Here is a 20716-nt window from a genome sequence, read left to right on the forward strand (position 1 = left end):
TGTCATATTTTTCAATTTCTGGATCTTAGACCCGATAAGTGTAATTTCTTATTGCTGCTATTAAATACTTACCTACTCTCCCAAAAATCATGTGGCATTCCTGACCACTCTGAAGGCTAGGCAAGACTCCCTGTTGTCGCTTGCACTCCCCCCATGACCACCCACTTACTGTGCAAAAGTGGGCAATCAGGGGGGGCTGATGATGCGATTCACGCTGAATCGCGTCATTTTAGCCCCGTTCTCCACTTTAGAGTGCCTGTATAATCGGCTATGTACAGCACGGGGTGGGGCCACAATGACGCGATTGAGACACCACGCCCCCACCCCCCCACACACCCCCGCACCCACCAACCTGCTGCTAAGAGAGAGACGACCTGGCTGCCCCCTCCCGGAGTGAGCAGCCTAAAGGGTCTATTTACTAAGCTGTGTTAAGCTGAGATAAAGTGAAAAGTTATAAGGTACCAGCCAATCAGCTCCTAACTGCCATGTCACAGGCTGTGTTTGAAAAATGGCAGTTAGGAGCTGATTGGCTGGTACCTTATCACCGTTCACTTTATCTCCTAAAAAAGCTTAGTAAATAGACCCCTAGAAGTCAGTAAGTATGTGCTATTGGTGGCAATAAGAAATTGTATACTGCCATGTGTTCGTTGTGAGTGAAGTGCATACTTGCCTACTCTTTGAGTCTCTCCTCAGCTGAGAGCAAAGATGCAGCTGACTCGAGGTTGGGGAGCTAGGATTGCACACAGGTGTCTATGCAGGCTGCATGGGATACAGGAAGGGATCACTAAGCCCTGCCCCTCAGGGAAATGCCGCAAATTGTGGGTTAATCGAGAGGAGACGAGGCCAATATGACATAATTGGCCCTGCCCCCTAATGGGAAATGCCATGAATCTCGGCTTAATCGAGAGGGCGCATGGCAAATTCGGGAGACTCCCGCAACTTCCGGTAGAGTATGCGAGTATGGTGAAGTAACTGCATTGGCGGGCACATATCTCCTCTTTCGGGGCCCCCATAGTGCCATTGCCGGGGAGGATTCGGAGAAACCCTCTCCTGGTAAGTTTTAGGCTACAGCGGCTAATGTAATCTTCAGATGGTAAATCAAACAGCTTCGCAACCACCATAGAAATGGATAGACCGCTCCAGATACAGAGATATCTGATGTTTCCTTCTCTCCATGGTACATTCAAGGAATCCTTAATGTTTTTGGGTATCCCCCGTTTTCTGGGGATTTGCTGCAAATAATGAATGATAATAGGTCCATGTCTGTTCTGAGGACTGCAGCAGTTCCATCCCTTCCTGTATCCCATGCAGCCTGCATAGACACCTGTGTGCAATCCTAGTGCTTTTGGTAAGATTGGACATCCTCCATTGATTGTTAATAACCACCCATGGTTTGCCACTGATGGGATCCCTGTCAAAGGATGAGATCCGATTGTTCTCCACCATTGATGGCAGAGATGTGCCAATTTTGTTTCCTGGAAGAGTATTCACAGCTCCCCAGACCCAGTTACACCACTTAGCCCCGTCCCATCCCTGATTGGCCCGCTGTGGTCACTTGTCCCACAACAGGGATGCCATCGACGATGGTTCTCCTTTGACCATTGCATGCTACTGATGGAGACCATCAATGGTGAACCCTTCGATGGCCATCCCTAGCGTTTGGTACCGTTATATATCGGTGGCTGTGTCGACCTCAAATTATACGAAGGTAATGCTAATGCTCCTTTACTGTGATTGGTCTATGCTTGCCTGCCCCTTTCATGCCACCCCCCACCTTTATAAGCTGAAGGAGAGATAAGTAGATAAGTATAAAATGTGTGTGAATCTGCATACTAGGCAGCAGGGGTTGTACACCAAGAGCCACCACAGCCAGGTTGTAGTCCCCAGCTGCAGGGCTGTGTACCGAATGCTGGGGAGTGGGAGTCTAGCCCCAGCGCTGTAAGAGTTAAAGCCAGGCATACTTCAGTTCCCTTACCAAGATGGCCACCGATACTATAACTGCACATGCGCGGCACCATCTTGTTCGCTGTGCATGAGTGATACAGCGGAGGACGGCTGTCCTCCCCTTTAGCTCCCGAGACTTTGTGCCCCCGGGGCCCATTTATCAAAGGGAATTTGAGGTAAATTCCCCGAAAACACCTGTTTTCGGGGGTTTACCTCAAATACTATGTATCCCCCGGATGTATGAAGGAGGGACCGCAGCAGGTATCGGAGATACCTGCTGCGATCCCTCCATAGCCGCCGGCAGCCGCCTTCCCCATAGATTTCTATGGGGGATGCGATGCTGCAAAATGTACCAATATCGGGAATGCGAAGCATTCCCGATATTGGCCCCAGCAGCTAACGCTATCTAAAGATAGCGTTAGCCGCTGTAGCCTATGGGGACTTACCGCATATCAGCCGGCGGAGAGATCTGCCAGATCCCTCCGCCGGCAATGGGCGCCGCACATGTGCAGTCCACGGGACTGCGCATGCGCAGAAGCCCCGACTGCCCTCCGGAGACATCGCAGGGACGGGCTCTTTTCTAAGCCCGTCTCCCTGCATGTCCCGGATAATACATCCGGCAGATAAGATCGCATTTTGCAATGCGATCAGGGGCGTTACTGCATGCCCTGATCGCATTGCAAAATGCGATCATTAATAAATGGGCCCCATATACCCGCATAAGACCACTGTTCCAGCTCCTGCACCATTACCTTTATACCTGAGACAGTCACTGGCTGGTGAGCTGCCTAATCCCGCCGCAAGCCGATTGAGGCGAACGGGAGGCACACGGTTTCAGAATTCTGTGGAAGATGTTCCTGGGCAGTGGCAGGGAATTGGCTTAGCACATGCACGGAGATAACCCATCAAATAGGTATGTTATGGCAGTGGTGCAGGCGCATCGATGAAAGCGGTTTTGTACACAGACGCCATACTCAGACACACCAATGGCTATGACTGCGTGTATAGACGCTGATAGTGGACATCTCCCATTGTAGACGCAGCTGTGTCCAGCATAGAAACAGAACCATAGTTTCACAAGTCCTGCAAAAAAGGGGAAATTCTATATTGTTTATTATATGTGAAACTTATTTGTAACGTTGTCTTAGGTTGGGTAAGGAAATGTCTCCTCACCTCGTCACTCGCTGCTGGGATAAGACTCATTGTGCTGATTTGTAAAGAACCAGGAAGTTTGGGGAAAATACTTTCTCCTTATGGGTGTGGAGATTACAGCTGGGTGTCTCACTCTTGTAAACACTTCGCCTGGGACAGTTCCCTCCGTGCTGTTGTCTTTAAAGCATTTTCTTTCTAAAAAAAGTGCTTTTTGGAAATTGATCGATAGAATTATACTTTATTCCACATCATGTGTAATAAAACGTTTGCTGAGAGGAGGTGATAATAACTAGAGGATACCAACCAGAGGTGAGTGAGTTGGGGTTTGGGACCTCATAGAGGGGTCTATTTACTAAGCCTTGGATCGAGATCAAGTAGACGGAGATAAAGTACCTATCAATCACCTCCTGTCACTTTTCAAACAGCCTGCGACATGGCAGTTAGGAGCTGATTGGCAGGTACTTTATCTCCGTTCACTTTATCTCGACCCAAGGCTTAGTAAATAGACCCCACAGTCTCTTGTGGGGCTGATTCAGGAAAATTATATATTTTGTACTTTATCATGGCTTATTACTCGTACATGTCACTTGTAATGCTTTCATTCCCCAGTTTTTTTGTGCAGAAGCAGTGAGATCCTGGAATGGCATCTGATCAGAATGTCAACACCAGAATGTCGACAGGTTCTGAATGTTGATAGAATGTTGACACTGACATATGGTGGACAGGAAAAATGTTGACCGTACGATATTTTTAGGGTTAGGTTTAGGAATGCCGACATTCTGGTGTCAACATTATGAACATGTTGACATGTGAACCATGTCGACATTTTGCTTGTCAACCCAATGTCCATGTCGACTTTCTGACCATCGACATTCAGGACCTGTCAAAATTCTGGTGTTGACAGTCTGAATATCGATTTTTCCTGCCATACCCTGTGGGTATAATTTGAGTTTACAGTTCATATACAGTATGTGTAACCATTGTGTGCTTTGTGTACTTATACAAGCCAGTGAACTACACAACCGCTCAACAGGAGACTGCGGGCTAGAGTGACTAAAATTTCTAAACAGGAAAAGTGAAGCTGTCGCCCATAGTAACCAATCAGTTTCTAACTCATTTATCTAGAACTTTCAACAAAATACTGGCTACACTCTGAATGGTTGCTATGGGAAACAGCTCCACATTTTAATATTTATTAGTGTTTTCACGGGACAAATGTACTTCTGATTATTTGAATAGCACTGCACATATACGCAGTACTGTAATGAGAATATATGTCATTTCAATCTGTCCTTGACCGATAGAAGCTTACAGTTTAAGGGGGAGATGTATCAATCCTACTAAAGAGGACAGGTGAAGTTGCCCATAGCGGCCAGTCATCTGCTAGCTATCATTTTATAGAATGTACTTAATGATAAATTAGCAAAAAGCTGATTGCTTGCTATGGACAACTTTAGAATCCACTTGACATACTAGGATGTTTTTTAGAGTGTTGGAGGAAACCCACTCAAACTTGGGGAAACCATACAAACTCCATACAGATGGGTCTTGACCTTGAATTGAACTCATGACCTTAGGGCCTGATTCAGAGCTGAACGCTCTGACCAGAGCGCTCGCTCTGAATCAGGGCCCTCCTACCTGTAAATGGAGCGTCCTCCTGGCCGCTCGCATAGCTGTGGGTGACCACCCACAGCATATGTGAGCGGCCATGATGATGGTCGTGATGGTCTTGACCATCGCGACCATCGGACTTGCGACGGAGACCCTGCGGTAGGGTCTCGCTGCCGCAAGCCCTGGAGAAATTTTGGCTCTATCACAGCCAAAATCACTCCCACTGACATCACTAGTGATGTCAGTGGGGCCGGCTTCAGACGTTCAGTGGGAACGTCTCCGTCTGGCAGGCACGCCCCCGGCACGCCCACCAAAGGGGGCGTGCTGTCAATCAACATTGACAGCACGCCCCCTTTGGTGCGAGACCCCGAGCGATGGAAAGCCCGTCGCTCGGCGGGTCTCGAGCTCCCTCCGTCGTGCGCATGCGCAGTGGGGAACATCGACCCGCTTGCGAGCATACTGACGCTCGCGAGAGGGTCTGAATGACCCCCTTAGTTCTGTGAGGAAGTAATGCTAACCACTACACCACCGTACTGACCAAGAAAGATACAGCCTTCCAGCTGTTGTGGAACTACACATCCCAGCATGCCCTGTGACTGTTTTGCTTGTAGAGCATGCTAAATATGTGGCAAGGCATGTGTAGTTCCACAGCAGATGGAGGGCCACTTGTGGAATACCCCTGATGTACGGCCTCCCAATATTTGAAGTTTGTGACTAAGGGCCTGATTCAGACCCGTTCGCTAAGCTGCGAACGCACGCTATGGGCGATTATTGCACATTAGCACATTCGTATGCATCAAAGTACGCATGCGCGTACCAGTCACTGCATCTGGGTATCGTCCGCTCGTAGTACACAGACTGGACGCTATTTTGAGTGACAGATAGCGCCGTTTGCGGGTGGTAACAGGGGAAGGCGCTTGTGAACGGGGGAGTGGTGCTGCGAACGCAGGCGTGTCTGGGCGTCAAAACTGAGTTTTATGGGCGTCCATAATTAGCATGGAAGTGTCATTGTACTCATCACCTGGTGGTATTTCAGTCTGCAGTGATCGCAGTGCTTGCGGTGGTGTAAGGACTACCTCAGGCGCTGTGTGCAGCTCCGATGGCTCTGGATGTCACCGATTAATCACACACTTCCTGGAGATGATGTGTGCTATGAAAGAAAGGTGGGCATCTTTATACTGGCGTGCGTTCACTGCCGTCACTCTCTAAGGCATAGAGGGCGTCCAGTCACCAGACAGTGCGATCGCGGCATTTGCATACCCGGCCCCTTTTAGCTGCGAGAGAGCACAGCTTAGCTTCCGGGTCTGAATGAGCTCCTAGGAACAGTGAAATCACGTCGGCCTGCCAACATGCAGGTGGCACAGTCACACAATGCTGAGTGCCTGTGGATGGCGGTCACACAATGCTGACGGCCTGTGGCTGCATCGTCTTGGGACATGCCCCATCCCTGGTTCTATAAATCAGGACATGACCCCTGGGCAGCTTTGCACCAGGTGGAGGCCCTGCCTGTCTTCCTTAGGGGTCTATTTACTAAGCAGTGTTAGGAGACAGAGTGAAAAGTGATAAGGTGCCAGCCAATCAGCTCCCAACTGTAATTTTTCAAACACAGCCTGTGAGATGGCAGTTGGGAGCTGATTGGCTGGCACCTTATCACTTTTCACTCTGGGCCTGATTCAGACCCATTCGCGAGCGATGAGCGCTCGCAAGCGGGTCAATGTTGGCCCAGTGTGCATGCACACGAGGGAGCCGGCTCCGTCGTGCGCATGCACGAGACCTGGATAGCGACGGCCAAGCCGTCGCTCCGGGTCTCGCTACAAAGGGTGCGTGCTGTCGATGGTGAGTGACAGCATGCCCCCTTTGGTGGGCGTGCCGGGGGCGTGGCTGCCCAGACGGAGGCGTTCCCATGGGAACGCCTACCGTCTGGGGCCGGCCCCACTGACATCACAAGTGATGTCAGTGGGAGTGCTTTTTGCTCTGATAGAGCCGAAAGCACTCCAGGGCTTGCGGCAACGAGACCGTACCACAAGGATCTCGTCGCAAGCCCAATGGTCGCGATGGTCTTGACCATCGCGACCATCTTTTTGGCTGCTCGCTATAGCTGTGGGTGGTCACCCACAGCTATGCGAGCGGCCAGGAGGCCGTTAAAAAAAAACAGAGGGACGGCCCTGATTCAGAGCGAGCGCTCTGTCAGAGCGTCCGGCTCTGAATCAGGGCCTCTGTCTCCTAACACTGCTTAGTAAATATAGCCATAAATTTCATACTTGTTTATGAAGAGCAACCACACCCCTAGCAAGGCAAATCCACCAATGCAATGAAAACAGCAGTGATGAATAGTTCTATTCCTGTTAGCAACCGCAGTGTGTACAGTAGTATCCCAAGGACACTGACTCTGCCAATAAAAATATATTTTTAACTGAAACATTGTTTTGATAATTTGATATGTGTGACACAGTAAATATGTCTTGCAAGCAGTAGAACTGCGGACACTTGTCTGGGTTTGGAAATACAGGGTCATAACGGGGTCACCATCGTATTTGTATAAGAGCATAGTTTGTAGTGAATAGTTGGCAATACTACAATTCTGCTGCTTATCCCAAGTGCTGAAAGACAGGATAAAGAGCCTGATTCGCTACGGAACGCAACTGCGAATGCAATAGCGATTACGCACGCACGCAGTCTCACTGCTATAGTATGCTAATCCATTGCAATCAGTATGCAATCTCAGCACAACATAAGGACGTCCACCTTACACACATCCGTAATACTTAGCAGGACTGCGAAACCATCGGTACAATCGAGTACCATCGCAGCCTCACTCACACTTGCACAAGCTCTGACCTTACTCAGAAATTGCTACCATCCAGGCACGCTATGAGGCCTCAGGTTGTGTATGACATCGCAGTGGATCATTTATGCACGCCCCTGCGACGGTTGAAACGCACTGGCACGCCTGCCTTTGCCCGTATTGGTTACCACTTTCAAACGGCAATTCCTGTCAATCGCAGTGGCTGGTTTGTGCACGCGCTCTGCGATGTATATGTATGCGCAGACCGCAACAATTGGCCGATTGCGTGCGTATTAGCAACTGCGCTCTTTGCTGAATCAGGCCCAAAGTCCATTATGAAGGGCAGGCAACACTGCAAGATGAACCTAGGCAGCTGTCTAGTGTGCCAGGATGTAAGAGGCACCAAGGCATTCAGTTGTGTGGCAGTCCTGGGGCAGCTGATCAACTTTCTAGTAGTGATTGTTAATATATGGTATCCAGAGACAGCTGCATGGTTATCCCGTGATTTATTGGCAGAGTGTAATGCTTCTGCTCACTATAATGTTCTGTTTGCTGGTGTGGGCTTCTCAGTATTGTAAATAAGATTCAGGCTGAATGGACCAATAGCTGTCCTAGCCAATGTGAAAGCCAAAAGCCCGGTTTGTTCGGAGGCAAGCTTAAACTGTAAGCGACTGTGCTGCATCCCTGTGCTTAGAGGTCTTCCCATTTTTTACTGCCCGGAACTGTCCGGTACTGTCCGGTGAGTAGAATAGGCACTTGGGAATTGCCGGTACAGCCCTGGGGCGTCGAGGGGGAGGGGGGTCTTGTGAGTACTACTTTTCCGGGCCTGGACTTGCTGGAGGGGTCCAGTGGGGGCCCACGTCCGACACCCCCACCTCTTACCTTTCAGCAGCCCAGCACACGCTGCTTTTTGCTGGGCTGCAGCGGGAGACTGTTTGGGGGGGAGTGATCACACTGATCGCGCCTCCTCTGGATTTGCACCATGCTGAGGGGCTCACAGCGAACCTTTTCCCCTAAGGAGGCGTGGCCATGTCTCCCACAATTAGGTCACATCCCCTTCCCCTGAGCCCTCTCTTTACACCCATCAGTGCCACGTGCGCGGCAGGTAACCAGAAGCTGCACCCCTCCTGATGAGTGCTGGTGCCTTGGTGTCACACTTAGGTCGTACTTTTGGGGGGAGGAGGATTGGGTACACAGGATGTGTATACTCAGGCCACCCCTGGCTTTGCAGCCATTTAATGTAAAGCGGATAGTGACAAAATCGAGAAGCTGGTTTCTGGGGAGGAGGTAGGCCATGGTCTGATCCGGGGGCCTGGAGGTCTTATTACTCTCAATACCTGCTTCAAAATATAGCTTGTAACTACCTGTGGGGCCGATTCCATATTTTACCCTAATGCAATCGCAGCTGCATTCTCTTACGGATCACATTTACTAAAATATGCTAAAACCTTCCAAAGCTTACCCAAGCATAGGGACACCCACTGCTGCCTTCTCATATCGGTCCAGCAATGTGCATCAGCGTAAACATCGGTAACATCGATGCACATCGGGCAGCCACGCGTAGCAGCAGCAGTCTCCTCTCCCCTACCTGTGCAGGGGTGGGGGGGAGCAATCACGCTGATAACGATCCCCCTGGATTTGACCCTGGCTGAGGGGCTCACAGCACCACCCACTTGAGTGCTTCTTGGCGCTGCAAATTGTTTTTTTCTTCTGAGGGGGGCATAGCCACGCCTCCTACAATTAGGACACACCCACAAGAGTAACGGGGCCTGGGCCGGATCTATACAACCCTCAATGTACTGAACTTGCACGATGATGGAATAGCGATGGTGGATGCAATGAGGATTTATTTGCAAACTGATTGACAGATAGTCAGCAATTGGTGGATGTGGCAGATGGGCAGGGACTGTTGTCTGGGCGTACTCTAGTGCAAATTCGTACGCAACTGGAGAGGCCCCAGCGTCTTAGGTGAGACGGACATTCTGAGACAGCATAGACTTTCTGAGATGTTCGATGTGCATCTGATGTTTCCGATGTTTAGTCCAAAAGCAGAGGAACTGCGTGTACCTCTGAATCAGGCCCAATATTATTACTAATAATCAGGAAAAATAAAGAGCTGTATCAATTTTTACAGTAATCTCTGAGAAAAACACTATATTTAGACCTCCTAAGGAAAAAGATACATAAATAACATACAAAAATAGGGTGGGTGACAATTTTGGACAAAAAAAAAAAAATTGCTATGATATAGTTAATGCTGTCTAATGTTATATTAACATTAATAATATACCATATAACATGCAAAAAAGGTGTTATTTTAAATATATCAATAAACTAATTGTAACGACCAAGTACAATTAAATACACTTACAAAAACTATTTAAAAAAATAAATAAATAAAAGAAAATAAAAAAAATATATTGAAATAAAAATACTTCTTCAATGTCAAGCAACACGTTTCTCTGACTTTCTGTTTTTTCAGACTTACATTAGTATGCAGATACACTAATTATTGTTGAAAACAATCGGTGGCCACTTCTAATTGACTGAGCCCATCATTATTCCTCCTATCGTTACTATTGTATATAAATTAGTGTGACTGTTATGATATATATGCGCATTATTTAACTCAAATTTGCATTCAGTCTGCAGCAAAAAAGCAGTTTCCCATTTGATCTTTAAAGGGGAAGACAATGGATGATTGTATTTTAACTTATATTATATAAATTTATATTATTTAGTATTTTTATTTTGTATTTGAGTCTGTATTTTATTTGGTATATGTGATTATTTATTATTAACACTCTACAATGTAAATTTTACTTTATTATAGTACTATATTGTGCACAAACTGGCTACTGTAACTTAAAATTTGACTATAAGCACTCTCCAGCCAAAACGCTTGGTTTATGCTACCCTTACACAGATGGGCACATCTTGAAATGTGTTCTGCTCAGCATGCTGCACAAAACGCGTTATAGTCTTGGGTGCATTTAACGCCTGTATTTTTATGCATAATGCGCCCAAGTTTCCATCAGCCCCTCATTAATCAGCTACATGACATTAAATTTGCCCACAAAAATGTAATTTTTAAATACAACTTTTTACTTGTTTTTTATATGATCAATTGCTTTCAATATACCTCTACATCTGTAACTTTTATTCTATGTTTATGAGAAGCAATTTAGATTCTAATTTTGATATTTTTCAGATGGATAGCAACAATATCCTGATTTCTGAGAAGTCTTCTTTATTGACTTAATTACACACGTGTGCTGCTATTACAAATATTGCACTTTTGAGCCCTTCATTGAAACACTATAGTAGCTCTATGGTTGCAACCAAATGTCTCTTGTCCCAGCTCTATGGTTGCAACTATATGCCTCTTGTCCCAGCTCTATGGTTGAAACCATATGCCTCTTGTCCCAGCTCTATGGTTGCAACCATATGTCTCTTGTCCCAGCTCTATGGTTGCAACCATATGTCTCTTGTCCCAGCTCTATAGTTGCAACCATATGCCTCTTGTCCCAGCTCTATGGTTGCAACCATATGCCTCTTGTCCCAGCTCTATGGTTGCAATAATATGCCTCTTGTCCCAGCTCTATGGTTGCAACCATATGCCTCTTGTCCCAGCTCTATGGTTGCAACCATATGTCTCTTGTCCCTTGCTCGTATCCATCTCCATAGCCCTCTCTTGGCATTGTCTGTCTTAAGGATGTAAACTCAAAGGACTGACCTTTTTTTTTCTGTCAGGGTTCTCTACTGGGATTCAGGTTGAGATGGAGAGGACACCTGGAGATATGATTTGTGCTTCTCTAGAAGATCTGGAGCAATACGACTTAAAACGTTTTAAGGACAAGTTGTCAGAATTCTCCTATAAAGGCAGAGCTTCCATGCCGCGTGGACGTTTGGAAAAAGCAGACTGTGTTGATACAAAAAAACTCCTTATAGACTATTATGGAGAAGAGTCAGCTCTGGATGTGACCAATCAAGTCTTAAAACTGATCAATTTGGAGAGACTTACAAACAAACACGAGAAGTGCAGTAAGTGGTCAATGCGTTGCAGTCTAGTCATCATGGCTGTCTTGACCATCGCGACCATCGGACTTGCGACAGAGACTCTGCAGTAGGGTCTCCCTGCCGCAAGCCCTGGAGTTATTTTGGCTCTATCAGAGCCAAAGTCACTCCCACTGACATCACTAGTGATGTCAGTGGGGCCAGCTTCAGACAGTAGGCGTTCCCATGGGAACGCCTCCGTCTGGCAGGCACGCCCCCGGCACGCCCACCAAAGGGGGCATGCTGTCAATCAACATTGACAGCACGCCCCCTTTGGTGCGAGACCCGGAGCTATGGTGAGCCCGTCGCTCGCCGGGTAACGCGCATGCGCACGACGGAGCTCCCTCCGTCGTGTGCATGCGCAGTGGGGAACATCGACCCACTTGCGAGCGTCCTGCCGCTCGCGAGCGGGTCTGAATGATCCCCTAAGTCCCTTTCAAACATAGTTAAATACTGTTCCAGTTGTAGCCACCCTCATTCTAGGTGTTATCCCTGCCCTGTCCCAGCTCTCATCTTTATTGTTTTCTTATCTACTTTTTAGTTGGTATAGGGCAGTGATCCCAGTTTAAGGCCCAGTCCTTTTGGATGTTGTCTGAGGTTGTCTAATGTAAGCTGTGCTCTCACTGTGCTTGGGGCCTGATTCAGCAAGGATTGTAAGTGCGAATACGCACGCAGATGGACGATTGTTGTGTTCTGCGCATGCATATGCACGTGTACAAACACTTAACTGTGATTGGGACTGTGATCCCAGTGAGTGCGCAGACCCATCGCAGAGTAATTGACAGGAAGTACCGTTTGTGGGAGGTGTCAGGGGGGTGGTTGGTGAAACGCAGGTGTGCTAGTGCGCTTGAATGCCGTTGCAGGGGCATGCATATATTATATGTTGCGATGGCATACGCAGCCTAAGCTTTCACTGCGTACAGGAAGTTTAGCTATTTCTGAGTAAGGTCTGACCTTGTGCAAGTGTGCGTGAGGCTCCGATGTTACTCGATCTTACCAATGGTTTTGCAGACTTGCAAAGTATTACGGATGTGTGTAAGGAAAAGTGGGCGTCCTTATGTCAGACTGCGACGGCATAGCAATCGCATAGGATTAGCATATCTTTGCAGTGAGATTGTGTGCGTAATCGTGGCTGCCATCGCAATTCGTACTCAATCAGGCCCTTAGTGTCTAACTGCTGGTCCCCTGTTTGGACAGGTTTTAAGAGTAGTGCGCTTGTCCATTCAACGTAACTTCTTCCCAACCCCCCCCTTCCCAACCTTGACTCAACAGCTCTTGATGCCAGTCCTAAGGGGAACAATTTATTTTTATTACTTAATTAATAAAAGTACAGGCTGGGATGTAAACTACTGTAGAGCATGACCCTACCTTCTTACAGGAGGACATCTCCTTCTACACCATGGGCTGCCTATTGCTATATAGAGGGCAGCACATAGCCTCTTCATTTGTAGTGAGTGAAGATAGCCTCACACCTCTAGACAGGTGAGGGACTCATAAGAGCTTCCTCTCCTTCCAATAGTGGTAGGTCTGTTTTGTATGTATACATCTCTCTGCCTACCACCCTATACATCCCAAACCTAACCCCGTGTATGTATACCGCTCTCTTCTTTCTCTCTACTCCATTGGGTGTATGTCTGTCTCTGTCTCCCTCTTTATGTTTTTCTCTCACCCCTTTTATGCATTTCGTGCTCTCCCTTTGTATGTGCATATCTGCCTCCTTTTGTCCTCTCATCCATCAGTGCCCCAGGTGCACACTTGGGGGGCCTCTACAGTTGCCCAGAACTCCTTCCATGCAAATAACCCTCTCTTCAGGAACAGATAACATTAGCCATATATTAAAACTTCTATTAATTAAAATATGGCAATAACAGAACAGTTATTATAGCGGCACATACACTAGTACAAGAAAGCAAGTCCCCTCTAGAATACCTGTGTTTGCCTATCTGTTTAATGTAGCTAATTAGGACAAGAGTTGGTCACCTCTTTGCTACTTTTATACATACACTGTAGCTATTTACTAGATATCAATATGTTTAAAACAACAGAGTCCACAAGTGTATAGTTATTCCTGCCTGCACCTGACACGCTGGTTTGTCACACTCCACCCTTTACTGTGGCACATTGTCGCCCTGCTAAAAGGAGTTAGTACAAATGCGCTTACTTCCCAATCATACCTGCCTGTTCCCAATCATACTTGCCTATGGCATACTCTTGAATTGCTGAGTGTCCTCTCGGGCTCCTTGAAGAGCAGGTCATCTCCCGGATCTTACCGATCTTTCCTGATTGGTGGGAACTTGCCACTCTGTTGCGTGTTGATGCAAATCACGGCATTCCGCAGGGGTGATGGGACCATTATCATGCAAATCAGAGGACTATGCCAAATGAGGGCTCTGTCCTGACCGTGAATATATGTTTTGCGGTGGGAAAGTTGGGAGGCATGTTGCGTTGATGACCCAATGAATGGGTGCCACCCTCAATCGCACCTGCTACTGGTAATTATTGGTTGCTTTTATGGGAATGTAGTTATGTGAGGGGCGGTCTAGGGCTAGGCATGCTCCTGCGACATGGCCACGCCCCCACTCCCCTGCCCCATCCATTGTTCTAAAATGATGGGATCTATGGCATGGTGCTATAATGACTGTCCAATGGATTTGCTTGACAATTAAACCACCTGCACCCAATCACCCACCAATCTCATGCCAATGGGGAGACTCCAGGGTGACATATCCTGGCTTTAACACAAAAACTTCTTGGCCATCGGGATGCAACAATTCAATAAGAAATATGTCTGTATCTAATTAACTTTTTAAATTTTTGTTGTTTTAGAAGACAAAACGCAGAAGTTAGCAAAAATAAAGCTGCAAGGTACGTAATGAAAGACTTACAGAAAGTATCCACCGAGCCCATGTTTGTCGCAATCATTGGTTCGTTACCGGTCATTGGCAACTTTCCAGCAAGGAACGGTTTTTATTATTTTTTTCATTTTTAAAAATGATAAAATGTTCTTGAAGATTTCAAATATTTGTAATATTACGTAATATAACTGAACAAGTTCTTGACAATCCTAAGGGGTAGATTTACTAAAGCTTCTAAAACAGACAAGTGGTGTTGTTACCCGTAGTAGATTCTTGGGCCGATGTAGCACCATTTGCATTTCTGACCCGCTGAAAATCGCATTGTAATCGTTGCAGAATAGTTTCTCCACCATATGTATCACTTAAACACCAGCTGTGTAAAGAGACTTGAATGCAGTTATCCCCTGTGAGGTTATCGCAAATATATACCAGAAAGTATCCGCAGAGGTGCAAGTTTTATATATATATATATATATATATATATATATATATATAAAGCTTTATATGATTAAACTTAACATTTGAAAACACCGGAACAAAAAAAAATTCTAAAATATTATTTTATTGATCTTGGATTTTTAATAAATGTACAATAGTTGTATTAAAAAAAACCATGGCAATCACAGAAGGTACATGGGAGAGTACTTGCTGTTTAATAGAGAGTAAAACATTTAACTATCAGAAAAAATGTTTTCTAACATTAAATATATATATATACTGTATATATATATTTACAACAATGAATTCATAAAAATATATTTTTCAAAAAGTGTACACATTGTGAACAAGGCAAAAATTATACTACTCATTTGCCAGAAAAAAATTCTTTATGCAAATGTTGTTACATATGACATTTAATTCATTCCAATAGTTTCCAATGGTACCGGCAGTGTTTTGCGATATCACATTTAGATTATTAACGCAAACTAGAAATGCGATAAAACTCGCTATGAAGCGTTGTTACATCTCACCGATACTTATTTTCTGCGAGAAACCTGCAGAAATCACTATTTATCGCAAAATTTGTTTTGATACATCTGCCCCTCTGTCTCTCATTTTCTAGGTAAAATCTGATTTATTGGTTGCTATAGGCAACATCTCAACTTTTTTTATTTTTAGAAGCTTTAGTACATTTAGCCCTAAATGTTTTTACTCTGCTTCACGAAGAAAAACATATTTTCGATCGGGAGGCATGGGGAGTGGTGGTCAAAGAAACACATGAGGATTGGTGGTTAGAGGAACACATGGGGATCGTTGGTCAGAGGAACACATGGGGATTGGTGGTCAGAGGAACACATGGGGATCGTTGGTCAGAGAAACACATGGGGAGTGGTGGTCAGAGGAACACATGGGGATCGTTGGTCAGAGAAACACATGTGGAGTGGTGGTCAAAAGAACAAATGGGTAGTGGTGGTCAGGGGAACACATGGGGATTGGTGGTCAGAGGAACACATGGGGATTGGTGGTCAGAGGAACACATCAGTAGTGGTGGTCAGAGGAACACATAAGGAGTGGTGGTAAGAGGAACACATGCGGATTGGTGGTCAGGGGAACACATAGGGAATGGTGGTCAGAGGAACACATAAGGAGTGGTGGTCGGAGGAACACATTGGGATTGTTGGTCAGAGGAACACATGGGGAGTGCTGGTCAGAGAACACATAAGGAGTGGTGGTCAGAGGAACACATGGGGATTGGTGGTCAGAGGAACATATAGGGAGTGGTGACCAGAGGAATACATGGGAAGTGGTGGTCAGGAGAGCACTTGGGTAGGTAGGTTCAGAGGCACACTTTTAGAGGGATGGAAGCAGAGGTACACTTGAAGAAGTATGGGAGCAAAGGCACACTAGGGGAGAGAGGGGCAGAGGCACACTTGTGAAAGAAGGGGTCAGATGCACACTTGGGGGGGAATGGGACAGATGAAAACTTGGTTAATGAGAGTAACAGAGACACACATGGGGAGGGAGACAGTGGAACACTTGTGGATTGGGGGGACAGAGGCACACTTGGTTAGTGAGGGTGCCAGAGGCACACATGGGGAGGGAGGGTGGAAGATTGGCAGATGCACACATGGGGAAGGGTGTAGGGCAGAGGAACACTTGGGTAGTAAGGGTGGCAGAGGGGGTGGAAGATTGGCAGATGCACACTTGGGGAAGGGGGTAGGGCAGAGGAACACTTGGGTAGTAAGGGTGGCAGAGGCACACATGGGAAGGGAGGGTGGAAGATTGGCAGATGCACACCTGGGGAAGGGGGTAGGGCAGAGGACACTTGGGTAGTAAGGGTGGCAGAGGCACACTTGGGGAGGGAGGGTGACAGATGCACACTTCGGGAGGCAGAGTGGCAGAAGCACAAGTAGGAAACTTCTGCCACTCTATTACTGTAAAGTTTGGTACAACAGAAGAATAAAGGAGGAGAGTTGAGGGGTGAGGAAGCAATGGTTAGACTGAAGTCTATGAGAGAAGGACTCGGGACTTGCAACTATCCCCCCATCTAAATCCCTTTCTGCAGCTGCAGCAGAACCACAAACCAGAATGTAAATAACAAATGGTTCCAAATGAAACCAAAGAAACAATCAGTCAATGTTAAACAATCCAATGCCAAGTCTATGGACAGACAGAGTAATCCAATACTGCCCATGGGTCAGGGTAGACAGAACATAATCATCATTAAAATGGAATAGTTGAGCTAAAAACAAAATAAGCAATATACTGAACTGAAATCCAGGAGCACAGGAAATCACCAATGTAGCAGCAACTGCAGTATCTACACTTACAGTCAGAGAGGCAGAACAAGGGTTTGAAGGAGGACTAGAACAGGGCAGGGGGAACTACCCACAGATGATGATGACCAGCAATAAACCATATGCTGCCCATACTGTGAATGTGTGATAATACGCTATATTTCAGTGCCCTTTACTTTTGAGTATTGTACGCCCATTTTACTTCCAGCTCTGCATCTGTGTGTTCTATTTAAGGGCTTGTAGGAAGCTTAGATACAAAGCAGTATAGGTGGTAAACACACTCTCACCTACAGGCTAAATATGCTGGTATGATGCACATTTTGGCAAAGGGAATCTTCTCTTGATGAAGACGCTTAATTCTATTATCATGTTTATTGTGGTATGGGTTATAGTGGTGAAATTGATATCTTATTTCAGATTTCAGAACAGAATATATGGAGCATATGATGAACAAATATTGTGTTTTTGAAGACAGGAATGCCCGTCTAGGGGAGATTGTTCATCTAAAGATGAGGTACATCAGCCTTCTGTTGATAAACAAACATCGTAATGAAGAAGAGAGAGCACATGAAATAACAGCTGCAGGCTGGAGGCAGCTACAGGTTATGGAGCAAAGATTTTCAGAAGAGTATTCCCCAACTAACATCTGTAGCCTGTTCGACCCTGATAAAGGTGGGATTGTCTCAAAGTTTGTGCTATTACAAGGACCTGCTGGAGTTGGAAAGACCATGACTACTCAGAAAATCATGCTAGATTGGGCATCTGAAAAACTCTATCAAGACAAGTTTGATTTTGTGTTTTACGTGAGCTGTCGAGAACTCAACACCATCACTGGTAATGTCAGCCTGGCTGGGCTTGTGTATAAAATATGCGACTTCAAATGTGAACAAGATCTGCTTAAATCCATCTTCGGATATTCTGAAAAGATACTCTTTATCGTTGACGGCTTTGACGAATTGAAGTTGTCTTCCATAAGTGAAGCTGAGCTCTGTGAAGACCCTTTCCAGGAGACCACCAAAGATGTCCTTTTGAAAAGTTTACTACAGCAAGCATTTCTCAAAGATGCCTCAATGATCATCACCACAAGACCATATTCATTGATGGAGCTGAAAAACCTTGTCAAATATCCACGATTCGTGGAAATTATGGGGTTTACAGGCGAGGACCGGGAAGAATATTTTTATAACTTCTTTGAAGAAAACGAACAGGCAGACCTGGCTCTCAGTATGATAAAGGACAATGATACTCTGTTCACGTTGTGTGCAGTGCCTATAACTTGCTGGATTGTATGTACCGTAATGAAACAGCAAATGACAGAGGGAATGGCAATGGGAGATTGTAAGACATCTACGTCTATTTACCTGCTCTACCTTAAGAGTTTGATAAGGTATCACGGCAGGAGCAGCAACCAATCGATAAACACCTGTATAAAGAAGCTGTGTGCTTTAGCCAATGAAGGGATTTGGAACCAGAAGTTTCTATTTAAGGATGAAGATCTGCAGACACATGGACTCTCAATGACAAAACCCGTGTCTATATTTCTGAATGAGAACATCTTTCAAAGGGACATTGAGACCCAAATATGCTACAGCTTCATCCATCTTAGTGTGCAGGAGTTCTTTGCCGCTCTCTATTATCTGCTGGTAGACACATCAGTAACACGGAGAATCTTTCCAAGGACCAGTGGATTGAATCGTTTCCTGCAGAAATCACGATTCAACCCACAATTAGAATTAACAGCCCAATTCCTATTTGGCCTCTCAAATGGCAAAAACATTCAGGAAATTGAAAGTAGACTGGGTTGTAAAGTTTTGCTAAGGGATAAATCGGCTTTAGAAGATTGGTTGAAAATGCCTCGACATTTTTGCGACAACTTAAGCCTCATGTGTTTGCATGAGGCTCAAGATGAGGACTTGGTGGAGAGAATAATGCCTCACTATTTGTGCGTGGAAATACATCACGGCTCTTTTTTTTTCTCTACACCATACATTAGTTGCAGAATATTATCTTACTGCTTGATGAACAGTAAAAGTGTGCACGCAATTAAACTTCAAGGAACTGTATTCGGACCCAAGGGGTGGGAAGTTTTTGCTCCAGCTCTCGGCAAGTGTTCGAAGATTCGGTAAGCACTAATCATACCATTCAAAAATATTGTTTGGCACTGGTGAGTAAGACCCAACTTCTTCAGCCATAACGTGAACATTACATTCAGTTTGTTTGGTATCTACAATAGTTGGTGTATTTAAAATATTTGTAGGTCATGCCATGAAAATGACAATGAAGTAGACAATTGTCAATGTTTTTCGGAATAAGAATTAGGGATCTATTTATTATCCCTTAATTTCTACAAAAGTAGGAGAAAATTAATATTTTCACCTACTTTTGTAGAAAATAATTATTGGGGCCATTTATGACAAAAGTAATACTGGAGATATCACAGATATCTCCTGCTTACCTTTCAATCCTTATCTGGCTCGGCATTCCCATACAATAGTATGGGAACCTAAATTCATTAAGCTCTGGAAATACAACATTTTTGGAACTTGACAGCGGGAACATATGCCATCTTCAGATGTCATTGGTTCCCGAACGTCCATTTCTTCCTATGTAAAAAAGGATAGTTTCGGATCCCTCTGCTCCTGTTCGGATCCCTTCAAACTCCAACAGACATCGGTATCTTCGTAAAAAATTTTATTCTAACCCCCCAACCCTAGTCAATAATCATACATTATTCAATAATCATACAACTTTATTCAATAGTCATACAATTTTATTCACTTACTTTACATTTCATAAGGAACCTATAATACAAATTTTGGATGGTTCCACTTAAGAATACAAAATTTACACATCAGTTGGAGTCACATAACATGCTATGGACAATCTTACTGGAATGATAGACATTCTTGTTTTAAGTCCATTGTTACCTGATTGGGCAGTAGTGAGACTGCAGTTATGTATCGGAAACAGGGGCTTCAATTTGCCCAGCTGTCCCTCAAACCCCTTAGAGAACTTGTGTCTCACTTAAGGGGTGTGTTCTTTATCCCTTAATGTCTGAAAATTTTAATTTTGGCCTACGGCGTCCCCATACAACATTATAGGGACCTAAATTCATTAAGCTACGAAAAATATGAGATATGGTAAGAACTTACCTTTGTTATCTCAATTTCCATAGGGTACCACAGGATACCTTGGGGTATAGGTGATGATGTCAGGCATCGGGCACCATAGAGTTAAAGTTTTTAGCCTCCCAGGATGCACTAGGGTCCCCCTCCTATACCCCGCCCCCGAGCCAAGGCATCTCAGTTACGTACCAAGCCATAGGCCGGAGGAGGAGAAGGAAGAGAGAGAAAAAAGATCTGGACACACACAAGAATCACATTCTCACCAGAGGGAGACGGAAAAACTGGTGACCAGAGCAAAGCCCATCTGCAGTACAGGTGCGACAGGGCGGGAGTCCTGTGGAACCCTATGGACTTCGTAGAAATAGAGATAACAAAGGTAAGTTCTTACCATATCTCATATTTTCTACATCATGGTCCATAGGGTATCCACAGGATACCTTGGGGATGTCC

General features: G+C 45.5%; 2 protein-coding genes across 2 annotated transcripts in view; both read left to right on the top strand.

Annotated features, from left to right (window-relative positions):
* The window catches only part of LOC148436279 (uncharacterized), a 193352-nt gene that overhangs the window by 50808 nt on the left and 121828 nt on the right, over nucleotides 1–20716 (top strand). The window lies entirely within an intron of this gene.
* The window catches only part of LOC148436281 (NACHT, LRR and PYD domains-containing protein 3-like), a 34279-nt gene continuing 24834 nt past the window's right edge, over nucleotides 11272–20716 (top strand). The window contains exons 1-3 of the mRNA XM_088465089.1: nucleotides 11272–11536; nucleotides 14375–14413; nucleotides 17559–19263. Coding sequence (XP_088321215.1) covers nucleotides 11272–11536; nucleotides 14375–14413; nucleotides 17559–19263 — 2009 coding nt within the window. The remainder of the gene's footprint in view (nucleotides 11537–14374; nucleotides 14414–17558; nucleotides 19264–20716) is intronic.

Source organism: Taudactylus pleione, unplaced genomic scaffold (genome assembly GCF_031769625.1).
Source record: "Taudactylus pleione unplaced genomic scaffold, aTauple2 ptg001845l, whole genome shotgun sequence".
Taxonomy (NCBI): Eukaryota; Metazoa; Chordata; class Amphibia; order Anura; family Myobatrachidae; genus Taudactylus; species Taudactylus pleione.